The sequence below is a fragment of the Colobus angolensis genome, unplaced genomic scaffold, assembly GCF_000951035.1.
Source record: "Colobus angolensis palliatus isolate OR3802 unplaced genomic scaffold, Cang.pa_1.0 Scaffold32, whole genome shotgun sequence".
NCBI lineage: Eukaryota > Metazoa > Chordata > Mammalia > Primates > Cercopithecidae > Colobus > Colobus angolensis.
The window spans coordinates 9,666,658-9,680,074 of NW_012116488.1; the positions used below are offsets into that span (position 1 = coordinate 9,666,658).

Consider the following 13,417-nt stretch of genomic DNA (forward strand, 5'->3'; position numbering starts at 1 on the left):
TAATATTTAGAACAGTTCCATGCATCTGTAGGATACCCATTAAGTATTTGTTGAATGAATACATGAATTGATATTTGGTAAAATATAACATGTTATGAGAGCACATTCTCTGGACTTTTTTCTGTGATTTTTTTTTTCTTCTTGGTTATTATAAGGTGATATTTAAATCTCAAGAGTACTTTCTAGAATATTGTGTACCTGGGTAATACCATGATGTTTAAAATCTTTTAAAGGATTAAGAATTTATCTATTTGAAATGTGTTATTTTAAGAACTGGCATTGTTATAACTCTGAGAAATTATTTAGGATTAATTTATATTTTCCGCAGCAACTGGTTCTGAGCCTATGTATTGGTCAAGTTTTATGACCAGCAGTATGCAATTGGCAAAAGAATGTCTTAGCCAGAAACTAACAGATGAACAAGGAGAAGGATCCCAGCCTTTTGAAGGACTTGAAAAGTTTGCTGAAACCATTGAAACAGGTTTGGTGTTACAGAGAATTTTTAAAAATTTAGATTTGATTTGGTAGTTTTGTGCCTTCGTGTAATAAGCTTTGTATAAGGCAAATCCATTGGAATAGATTTTTTAAAGAATTACTGTTCCCACTTCAGAACTTTAGAATGGAGGTATTTTAAATATTCCATTTAATTGCGTGTTTTTTTTTTTTTTTTGTACCTTAGTTTCTCCATTTATTACGCTTGCATAGTGAATGGATTAGAATACAACAAATAGTGTTAGTCATTATCCCAAGCATCTGTTGAGATGTAACATGGTTAAGTGCTCAGTAAGGCAAAATATTTTTCACAAAACTCAGGATTTAAGGATTTTAATGGAAAGAAATTCAGCTTCTTTATTTTGTAAACGAAAGTTCTTATCAAACTTGTATTTATTTATTTCTTTGGAGGTTTTTATTTAGTATATATGTGGTCTCTTATGTTGACAATTACTTGTTCACTTTAGTACTAAGAAGAGTAAAAGTCACTTTTATAGATACTGTTTTGAGAATTGAACATGTGCCAGAAAATTCCAAAACTGGAACTGCACTTGAAATTCGAATAGAAAGGTAAGAATTCTTATGTCTGAAAATAAATGACCCTATTGTAACTCTTACATTACATTTTCAGGGAGGTTTTGGAGATTAGAGGTAATGATATGAAAATATTGCATAATTTCAGAGTATAGTGCTGCTCTTCAAGTTGTGTTTTAATTTTATTATTCTAATTCCATTATTGAAAACTTGAAAGTGCCAGTCGCGGTATAATTATGTCTAATACCATGTTGAATTTAAAGCAAGTTATTCTGTTTTAGTTAATAGCAAATCAGAATAATAAGCATTTGAGTGCCACTAAATTTAAGGCATTCCTGTGGGAAAGTTTCAGTTTTTTCATATTAACAATGCAATATTTAGGCATATTTCATTAACATGAAAGACATTTTTGTTTTGCTGTGCTTAATCTAAGTGCTGCTTTAGTGAGAAAGGCTAAGGCCACTGTTTTGAGGATCCTGTAAGGATTATGTTAAGGTCAATATGCTCAGTATTTACTTAAAAAAATATAAATACATGGGTTTTAGTTTTTTGTGTATGCCCACTTGAAGCCCTTATACATAGCTGTAAAGCAAGGTTAATTTACATACATACACCTAAGCATTGATTTGAGGGAGTAACTGGTCACCCATGTGTTAATGCTGTATGAACTGCCGACAGAAATGAGCAGAATGAAGCACGTACACTGCATGAGCACCAGAGACACTTCGTACGTGGATCTACTGGGGGTCTCTACTGAATTTAAGCAGCTGTGTTATGGTTTCTGTCTTTCACAAAACACCTATTAGTAAAAGAGTTATTGTTAGCAGATCTTTGGAATTAGGGTCCATTGCCTTAAATAGTAGATTTTTAAAAATCTAAAATCTCATGCATTTAGAACCACATTATGTGCTTTGTTTAAACTAAAAATTAGTCACATGTAGGAATTCAAGAAATGTCTTTTGTGACTTGGAGCCAAATGCTGTCACACTGTTACCAAGGGATATTTTGTGGGGGAGTACAGGAATTGTTTTCCTTAAAACTAACTTTAGGGAGTTAGTTTTTTTCTCTCAATTTAAGCCTCATAAAGTTACCTTTTTGGAGTTAAGACCTCTTCATGAAAATATTTACGGTAGTAAAGCACGGTGAGACTGACCCACATTATAGGCATATTCTAAGAAGTGCTAACACTTGAAAAAACCCTTTAACTTAAAAAAGCTATGTGCATTTCTTATTGTAAATAGGTTTTTCTAGGAGCTTTTTGTAAATGCTTTTTAAAAAAATTTCAGAACTGTATACTGTGATGAAACTGCTGATGAATCCTCAGGAATTAATGTGCATCAACCCACTGCTTTTGCTCACAAGTTACTTCAGCTCTCTGGAGTGTCTCTCTTCTGGGATGAGTTTTCTGCATCAGCAAAATCTTCCCCAGTGTGTTCAACTGCACCAGTGGTAAGAAAAACGAAACAAAAACCCTAAAACCATAATCAAAGATTTTTTAAAAGCTTTAAATGGGGGCTATTAAATTTTACTAGGATATATAATATGTCTGAATGAGTCTCTGTCTTGAGATTTAATGCAAATATTCAGTAATGGTAATATGTATTTCAGAGATTTGAAAATACTAATATTTATATTCCTACCAGTGTGCTGTGTATTAGTCTGAAAGAGAAATGTTGGGTACTGTATGTGGGGGGGAAATGGTGTTGAAGTTGAGTATCCCTTATTCAAAATGCTGGAACTGTGTTTCAGATTTTTGAATATTTTTACAGATATAATGAGATATCTTGGGGATGGGACCCAAGTGTAAATACAAAACTCATTTATGTTTTTTTTTTTGTTTTTTTTTTGGAGAGAGTCTCCTGTCGCCCAGGCCGGTGTGCAGTGGCGCAATCTCGGCTCACTGCAGCCTTCGCCTCTTGGGTTCAAGGGATTCTTCTATCTCAGCCTCCTGAGTAGCTGGGATTACAGGCACGTGCTACCATGCCCGGCTAATTTTTGTATTTTTAGTAGAGACGGGGTTTTGCCGTGTTGGCCAGGCTGGTCTTGAACCGCTGACCACCTGCCTTGGCCTCCCAAAGTGCTGGGATTACAGGCGTGAGCCACCACGTCTGACCCATTTATGTTTCGTATATGCCTTATACACATAACCTGAAGGTAATTTTATAAAATATTTTCAATAATTTTGTGCATGAAACAAATACTTGACTGCAACTCATCATGTGAGGTCAGGTGTATTTTCCTGACCTTGTGGTAGTGTCATGTTGGCACGCAAAAACTTTTGGATTTTGGGGCATTTTGGATTTTGAGTTTTTGGTTTAGAGATGTTTAGCCTATATTAACATCTATTTTTTTTTTCAATAAAAACTGGAAATTAAGCAGTGTTCAAATTTACCTTACATAGTAATTGTATTGATGAAACTTTATTCTACAAATCATATCTTTAAAAAGCTTTATAATTAAGGAACTCTGTTAAATCCCTCCGGAGAGGAGAGTCTTTTTATGTCAGTCACTCTATAATTTGCCTTTCATGTTATTTTACAAATCAGATTTTCTTAATTATACAGTGCCCATTAGGTTTTCTTACTGCTGTAACTTGAAGAGATAGTGTGCTTTTTTTCATGAAGTCCTTTTTCATGATTTGCTTTTATTACCAGTGGACTGCTAACATATTACTGTGTTTCCTTTTAGCTATAAGATACTGGTTTGTCCATTGTAACATCATACAGTTTTACATGTCAAATATTTTATTCTTCTTAAGTTGACATTTATATTTTACGTTTCATTTTATTTATATAAAGTATTTTAAATAATTATTTTTGTCACTTTATTGTAGGAAACTGAGCCAAAGCTGTCACCTAGCTGGAACCCCAAAATTGTTTATGAGCCACACCCACAGTTAACTAGAAATTTACCAGAGATAGCACCCTCTGACCCAGTCCAGATTGGAGGGTTAATTGGTAGGTTGGAGTTGAGTCTCACGTTGAAACAGAATGAAGTACTTCCTGGAGCTAAGGTCAGTGTTTGTTTCACTTTCTATAGTAAAACCAAAATAAAAGTACAAGTATTCTTTATTCTATGCAGTGATTCACTGATTGATCACTGCAGATTATCCTGTCTTTAGTGTACCGCTGTCACTGAGTTAGCATTTTTACTCTCTGTTGATGCTTCTATCCTAGGTCACAAAATTTACGTGAGGACTGCCTTTGCCCTACTGTTGCAGCTCAGGTGTTATAAAGAGCTGCCTTCTACACTCACTCTCCCCTATTCCGACAATTCGAAACCAAGAAACCTCTCTTTTTGGTATTAGGCGTAGTTTCATTAGTTCAGATGACTAGGAATTTATTTAAAAAATTCTTTCTATTGTCATAAAATTAAGTTTAAAGGAAAAGAGATTTGGCAAGCAAGAATTCTGTAGAAGATGTTTTAAAATTATATATATGTAAAAATATCTACCCATCTATTTTGAACAGAATGACCATTTTTATATAGTTGTATAATATTTGTGAAAAGAGAGACTTTTCCCATTGTCTCATAGCTTTAAAAAGTTTTGACATAAAACAAACCTATATAATATATCATCTTTACTTTTTGTTTTTGAGATGGGGTTTCCCTCTGTTGCCCAGGCTGGAGTGCAGTGACAAGATCTTGGCTCACTGCAGCCTCAGCCTCCTGGGCTTAAACAACCCTCCTGCCTCAGCCTTGCAAGTGGCTGGGGCTACAGGCACATGCCACCATGCCTGGCTAAATTTTGTATTATGTTTTTTGTAGAGACAGGGTCTCGCTATGTTGCCGAGGCTGATCTCGAACTTCTGGGCTGAAGCAGTCCTTCTTGCTCAGCTTCCCAAAGTGTTGGAATTATAGGCATGAACCACCTCACCAGGAACCTTTACTATTTTTAAGTGTAAGTTAAGTGATAATCAGTATATTTATATTCTTTTTCCCTTCATTTCCCCACTGTTCCCAGCCTCTGGTAACCATCAGTCTACTCTGAATATTCATGAGATCCCCTTTTTTAGCTCCTGCCTATGAGTGAGAATATGCGTTGTCTCTTTGTGCTTGACTTATGTCACTTAATGTAATGACTTCTAGTTCCATTCATGTGGTTACAAATGACAGGACTCCATTATTTTTTATGGCTGAATAATATTCCTTGTGCATATATACCACATTTTGATGCATTCATCTGTTGATGGATATTTAGGATGAGTCCATATTTTGGCTATATTCACACACATCACACTATGTGAATAGTGTGCTGTAAACATGGCAGTGCAGATATCTCTTTGGTATATTGCTTTCCTTTCTTGCGGGTATATACCTAATGTGGAATTGCTGAATCATATGGAAGTTCTATTTTTAGTTTTCGTTGTTGTTGTCCCTTTGTTTTCTTTTTTCAAAAATTTCAATGGTTTTTGGGATACAGATGGTTTTTGTTACGTAGATGAATTCTTTACTGGTAAATTCTGAGATTTTAGTGTACTTGTCACCTGAGCAGTGTACAGTATACTCAATATGTTGTCTGTTATCCCTCACCTCTCTCCTAAACTCTCCTCCTCCTGAGTCCCCACAGTCAATTATATACCTCTGTATGTTTTTGCATTCTCATAACTTAGCTCCCACTTGTAAGTGAGAACATATGGTGTTTGGTTTTCCATTCCTGAGTTCCTTAACTTATCATAATGGCCTCCAGTTCCATCCAAGTTGCTGCAAAAGACATTATTTTGTTCCTTTTTATGGCTGAGTAGTATTTCACTGTGTGTGTGTGTGTATGTGTATACGTATATGTACACATATATTTGTATGTGGTGTATATATATATATGTGGTGTGTATATGTATGTGGTGTGTATATGTATTGTGTATATATGTGCGTGGTGTGTATGTGTATTGTGTATATATGTATGTGGTGTGTATATATAGTGTATATATGTGTATACACACACACACACACACACTGTGGAATTGCTGGCTCAAATGGTAGATCTACTTTTAGTTCTTTAAGGAATTTCCATACGGCTTTCCATAGTAGTTGTACTAGTTTACATTCCTACCAGCAGTGTAACAGTGTTCCTTTTTTATGACATCTGTCCCAACATCTATTGTTTTTTGACTTTTTAATTATGGCCGTTCTTGCAGGAATAAGGTGGTATCTCATTGTGTTTTTAATTTGCATTTTCCTGATGATTAGTGATGTTGAACATTTTTTCATGGTCGTTGGCTATTTAAGTATCTTCTTTGAGAAATATATAATCGTGTCCCTTGCCTGCTTTTGGATGGGATAATTTTTTCTTGCTGATTTGTTTGAACTCCTTGTAGATTCTGGATATTAGTCCTTTGCGGGACGCATAGTTTACATATATTTTCTCCTACTCTGTAGGTTGTCTGTTTACTCTGCTGATTATTTCTTTTGCTGTGCAGAAGCTTTTTAATTTAATCAGGTCCCATTTATTTTTGTTTTTGTTGCGTTCGTTTTTGGGGTCTTAGTCATGAATTCTTTGTCTAAGCCAATGTCCAGAAGGGTTTTTCCAATGTTTTCTTCTAGAATTTTTATGGTTTCAAGTCTTAGATTTACATCTTTGGTCCATCTTGAGTTGATTTTTGTATAGGGTGAGAGATGAGGATCCAGGTTCATTCTTCTACATGTGGCTTGCCAGTTTTCCCAGCATCATTTATTGAATAGGGGGTCTTTTAAACAATTTATTGTTTTGCATTTGATGAAATTCAGCATCCCTCTATGATAAAAACCCTCAACAAAATAGGCATAGAAGGGACTTACCTCAAAGTAATAAAAGACATATATAACAGACCTACAACAAACATCATACTGAATGGGGAAAAGTTGAAAGCATTCCCCCTGAGAACTGAAACAAGACAAGGATGCCCACTTTCACCACTTCTATTCAGCATAGTACTGGAAGTCCTAGCCAGAGCAGTCAGGCAAGAGAAAGAAATAAAGGACATTCAAAGTGGAAAAGAGGAAGTCTGACTATAGCTGTTCACTGGTGCTATGATCATATACCTAGACAACCCTGAAGATTCATCCAAAAGGCTCTTAGATCTGATCAATGAATTCAGTAAACTCCCAGGTTACAAAATCAATGTACACGAATCAGTAGCAGTGCTATACAGCAACAATGACTGAGCTAAGAATCAAATCAAGAACTCAGTCCCCTTTACGACAGCTGCAAAATAAGTAAATAAGTAAAATAAAATACGTAGGCATATACTTAACCAAGGAGCTGAAATCTCTCTACAAGGAAGACTACAAAACTGCTGAAAGAATAGATGACACAGACAAATGGAAACACATCCCATGCTCATAGATGGAAATAATGCATATTGTGAAAATGACCATACTGCCCACAACAATCCACATATTCAATGTAATTCAAAATACTGTCATTTTTCACAGAACTAGAAAAAACAACCCTAAAATTCATATGGAACCAGAGAAGAGCCCACACAGCTGAAACAATACTAAACAAAAAGAACAAATCTGGAGTTATCACATTACTGGACTTTAAATTATACTACAAGGCTGTACTTAGCAAAACAGCATGGTGCTGGCATAAAAATAGGCACTTAGTCCAATGGAACAGAATAGAGAACCCAGAAATAAAACCGAATGTGTACAACTAACTGATCTTTGACAAAGCATACAAAAACATATTTTCACTTTTCTGAGGAACCTCTATACTGTTCTCGATAGTGGTTGTACTAATTTACATTCCCACCAACAGCATATGAGGGTTCTCCTTCTCATAGCTTTGACACTATATAAAGACATTGTATAAATAAAACTGTGTTTACCTCTTAGGGAATCATATTGATCAGTCTTATGGAGAACCAGGAAATTTGCATTTACTTAGCTAAAAATGTATTTGTCAAGCATTATTTTCACACCTTGGAAACAAATTTTCTATATAATCTGTATAAAATGTAGTTTTAATTAAGAAGATACCAGGATTTATTCATTTGTTTATGTACTGATCTCCCTAGTTGTAGATGTTCAAGTGACTACTGTATGCCAGCCACTTACCTGTCCAAGTTCTTGGGACAGATGCAAAGATGAGTAGAATACAATCTACCTTGGTAGAAGATACAGTAAGGGGTATGGAAATTGCTATGGGGACATGGAAGAGGGAGCCACTAAGTACATGTCAATATACATAAAATGATTTTTCAGAGGATTGAAATATCTCCGGAAATCCCTCCTTGGATTGGAACCTCTGACTAGAGTTGGAGGAGGAGGAAAGTAGTTAGAATGAAGACACACCTATTACTGATTACTCAGGCCCCTTTTGTTTACTGCTCTGTCCTTCTTCAGATGGTGCAAAATTCTTTCACAATATCATAAGGCCCTTTATAAGTAACATGTTCGGATTGTTAGCAGAACAGGTAGTCAAAGGGTTATGTAAACTCTACAGGGAATCCTCTGCTGTGGTAACATCCTTGGGAAACTTAATACTAATAATATGCTTATGTCTCTGGGGAATGCATTTGCCATGTCTGTAAGAAGGAGGAAGCATAATAATAACTTTTTAGTTCTGTTTTGGTTAATTATATATAGTCCTCCATATTTGTATAATTTTATATTTATGTAAACCCAAACTTTTGCACATAATGTGTTGACTTGTACAAATGTCTTTTATAATAAAACATTACGTATGCATTTATACAAATGTATAAATATATGTTACTTTTAGAGTTCTGTATATTAGGTGACAAATGAACATCTGGAAAAATTGCATAGTGGCATTGTGTGCCAGCCAGTATTTAATATTTAGAGGTACTATCTTTTCCTATAGAGTAATTTTTGTGTAATGACTTACATTTGAGTATAACTTGTTTTTATTTAATGCAAATGATGCTAAGTGGAAAAAGATAAATTCTAGATTTTAGTATTGAGGAACATAGATCTCATAAAATGTAGTGTAGATAAAGATGGCATTAATTAGGGGTGCTGAAAACGTCAGATCTTTAGTCTGTTTCTGATGTACATTAGACTTAACTCTTTCAACTGCAGATTCAAAATATTATGAAACATTTCATGTTTTTTTTTTTTTAAGTTCTCAGAATAGTATTCCCTTGAGTAGTATGTAAGTCTGTGTTTCATATATTCAGTTTTAGCCTATGTTTTTAGGAATGCATTTGTATGAAAATTGGAGACTGCCCATATTGAATTTAGAGATGTTTTGTTTCAGTTACCGTGTTACATTGAGTTGAGATTTGTTTCTTAGTTATGTTCTTTTATGTTTCCAAAAGAAAGTAATAAGTACTTTGTTCTTTTTATGCCAAACTCAGAATGTACAAATAATGAAATATTTCTATGAAAATTTTAGTTTCAGTGAATTAGAAATGAAACTCTTGATTGTCCATTCTAATGAAAGTCAGAGATTATGCTTTCAGTACAACAATTGTGAAATTATAAAACAATTTTTAAATTTGGCATGTAATTAGAAACACATTTTCTCCTCTTAGCCTTAGGTTGGCTCATGGCTTGGGATGTCAGTAGTCAGGAAGGTGCCCCGTAAAATAAGCTGTCTGTGGGCAGAACAGGGGAGCCATGCCGTTGGAAGGAGTGAAGGCTTTCCCTCCAGGTCAGCCTAGCTGAAAATCCAGGTCTGGATCTGCTACATGGCCTTGTACAATTTACTGAATCTTTGTCAACTAATTTCTTCACCTGTAAAACAGGAACAGAAATAAGAATTAGAGGAAATATCTATAAAAGCACTTAGCATGGTACCCCAAAGCTAAAAAACAAAATGTGATAGTAATGATTAATTTTACTGGATAATGCCTTCTTAGGTCATAGAAATTTCTCAATCATTATGTAGTTTATTTATTTATTTTCTAGAATCAGAAGGAATCCCTTTTCCTCCTGGGGAAGAAGTGATTTTCTAGATATGAGTGTTTTGTTAATTCTATTATTTTTCAGTTGCAAATGATATAAAAATAATAGGAGTCAGTGTTAACAGGAGGTGAATGAAAAGTAAGGCAAGGATATTCTGCTTTTTAGAATGTAATATAGACAATAGAGTAATTGCTTTTGTCAGAATATTCAGGAATCATCAGGAGAGTGGGATGGAGCTTTTATTTCTAGATGGAAAAGTGGGCAAAGAGTTGGAAAAGAGAAAGGAAGTCTACATAAGCACCATCTTCTATCCACATTTCTGTACTGGCTTCCCCTCACATGCAGAGCAGGCTTTGTGGACCACAGGAGGTCCTGGGAGGGCACAGTGTTGGTGGAGAAGGTCCTTACGTGCTCTGCTAGAGTATGATTGATAGCATACTTAAGAAAGCCAACTTTATTTGTTCTTGATGTGAATCAGACTTTAAGGATTATGATTTTAGTCTTTTGAAAGTCAATGAATACTGTACTATTGCTACCTTAATATTCATCCTTGGAGACTATGTCTTAAGTCCTCCTCAAATACTTTAAGTACTCAGAAGACTTGAAGAGACAAAAAATATAACATTGTACTTTTCAGCATGGAATTTCTCAGGAGGATTTTTCCTTTTAGAACAACAGTTTGGTGGCCTTTAAATCTTTTCATTTAGATGGTGTGAATTAGTAGAGAGAATCTCAGATGAAGGACTCCAAGACTAGAGACTCAGTATTCATCTCAGTTCACTAAACTAAAACATACTGACCTTTATGGTGATAAGGTGTTATAAAGAATACTCCTCCTGAATAGTTTTTTTTTCCCCCCCCTTAAGTTGGATGTTGATGGACAGATAGACTCTATTCATCTACTCCTGTCACCGAGACAGGTGCACTTGCTTTTGGATATGTTGGCGGCTATTGCTGGACCAGGCAAGTATAATTCTGTTATTATATATACTTGTTACTTTTTTAAATTTTAAAAAACTTTAAAATATGTAATGTATGTACATGTAGGAAAGTCTCTTATTTTTGAATATGTGAATTGAAAGAAGCAAATAAGAATCTTAAGTAGTTAAATTTGATTGGGTGTTTTGAATTGTGTTACCATGGAACATATTCACATTCAGATTATGTGTGTCACATTCTTAACTTTTCTAAAATTGTTCTGAGTTCTTTGGTTGGGGATAGTACTTCATAGAACCAAGAAAGTATAATTCTTGAACACAGTAAGTGGTGCACGTTTTAAAATATTTTCTAATGGCTTCTATCTATCAGAGATAAGATTTTGGGATTCCTGGCTAGTTGCTTAAAGCTATTGCTTAGAGCTCTGACTCATTAAATAGCAGTGGTTTTGCACTGTGGTGTTAAGGTCCCATTGTTGTTCCATAAATGGGTTTTGGGAAAGAAATGCTTAATTAACTCCAAATTTAATTACTGTTTTGGTTTCCTTTTGTATGCTTATAGAAAATTCTAGCAAAATAGGGTTAGCTAATAAAGATAGGAAAAATCGACCCATGCAGCAGGAAGACGAGTATCGAATTCAAATGGAATTAAACCGGTATTATTTGAGAAAAGATTCCCTCTCTGTGGGTGTATCTTCAGAGCAAAGCTTTTATGAGACAGAAACAGCTCGTACACCTTCTAGCCGTGGTAAGCAACTCAAACAGTTGACACCAGAATCATATATTATAATCATGGATACAATTACACTTAATTTTGGCTACTGTGAACAGAAGTTTAGGAATGAAAGAACAAAAATATCCACATTGTAAGAAATCCACAACTTTTCATTTATAATTAATCACAACATTACAGTAATGCACCAGCACATGGGTGCTATAGTATATTTTTTTGATTTTGATTGTGTAGTTTTGTTTTGTAAATGAATTAGTCTAAGGAAAACCAATTTACAAAAATGTAAATTTGTGTGAAAAAGTAGGTAGCTGTATATTTTGTCAAATTATTATGTGCTCATGTAATGATTTACAGATTAAGAAACTGCTAAACTACTAAAGTTTGATAAGGAAACTTTCCTTTATTGATCTTTCCATCAGTTTTATGTAAATAATAATCTCTACCCAGCTTACTTTACATTTATAGGTGTTTCACAATGTATAAGTGCTAATAACATAAATAATATGAATCAATTTAAGTATGCAATGCTGGACAAAATAAGAAATCAAAGCCTGCTAAAAAAATTTTGGCCATAATAAACTTCATTTGCATGAGGGTAAAACAATCCCAAAAGAAGGAACTGAAATGTAAATGGAATTCCAAGTAATGTTTTTGGCTCTGAATAAAAGAAATAACTGTATCCAGATGAAACTAGAGGTTGCAATATATTTATACTATTTTAAAATCTGATTTTAATTCCTAAACTGGCATATCACATTAAAAATATACTAAGTAATACTACATTTATATATTTAAAACAAAAGAAAACATATTCGTCAGTAGGATAGCTTCCTTTTTCATTAATTTATATTGAGCTTTTATGCCATTAATATTTTGGATTCAAATAAATTACTCCACTGGAAGTAACATAGAATTTGGGACATCGCTATATCTCACATAATCTGAAGGAAGAGGATTGTATTAACGTATATTAACTTACTTAAAAGACTTGAATTGGTGGGATTACAATACAAGTGACATAGTTTAATTCTCTCTAGAAGAAGAAGTATTCTTCTCCATGGCTGATATGGACATGTCTCATAGTCTCTCTTCTCTTCCACCCCTTGGGGACCCCCCAAACATGGACCTTGAGTTATCATTAACTAGTACATATACAAATACCCCAGCAGGATCTCCGTTAAGTGCTACTGTGGTAAAGTATTACTTAATTTTTCTTCTGGTCTTGAAACGTTGCTTCTAAAATTCTACACTTCATTCATGTGCTTTAAAAAAATCTTTTATAGCTTCAGCCCACTTGGGGAGAGTTCCTTGATCATCATAAAGAACAGCCAGTAAGAGGGTCAACATTTCCATCCAACCTAGTTCACCCAACATCTTTACAGAAGACATGTAAGTAAAAATAAGACATTTGTTGTTAGTTTCTGCTGGAATTTTAAAAATGCCATTCTACTGGTGCTTTTCTTTCTTTTTTTTTTTCTTTTTTTTTTTCTGGTCTTGGCCATTTACAAAGTTGAGAAAGCAAAAATGAACCATTGTTAAACAATTCACTGTGAAGTGTTTTAGAATAATTGCTCATTTATTGTATTCTTTGTGTATTTAAATGCTTAAATATTTTTAGTTAAAATTACACTGTTAGGTTTCATATTATTATTGCAGTTTAGGACCCTCAATCAATCATGTGATTTTTGTTTCACTGTTTACATTTTCCTTGAAAGAGAACCTCAGGTTTCTTTTCTGCCAAATTTAATTGATATACACTCAAGGCTTAAAGGAAAATTTGGTGAGCATACTGGAAAATCTTGAGTTTTCCAGTATGTTTTTATTAATGTAAAAGTTTGATTTGTACATTTACTGTTGTCATGTACTCTTG

General features: G+C 34.2%; 1 protein-coding gene across 1 annotated transcript in view; it reads left to right on the top strand.

Annotated features, from left to right (window-relative positions):
- The window catches only part of ATG2B (autophagy related 2B), an 82,734-nt gene that overhangs the window by 18,085 nt on the left and 51,232 nt on the right, over window positions 1–13,417 (top strand). Inside the window, exons 3-10 of the mRNA XM_011951495.1 lie at window positions 329–481; window positions 960–1,062; window positions 2,313–2,475; window positions 3,860–4,039; window positions 10,746–10,842; window positions 11,377–11,562; window positions 12,585–12,739; window positions 12,831–12,936. Of these exons, the coding sequence (XP_011806885.1) occupies window positions 329–481; window positions 960–1,062; window positions 2,313–2,475; window positions 3,860–4,039; window positions 10,746–10,842; window positions 11,377–11,562; window positions 12,585–12,739; window positions 12,831–12,936 (1,143 nt within the window). The remainder of the gene's footprint in view (window positions 1–328; window positions 482–959; window positions 1,063–2,312; window positions 2,476–3,859; window positions 4,040–10,745; window positions 10,843–11,376; window positions 11,563–12,584; window positions 12,740–12,830; window positions 12,937–13,417) is intronic.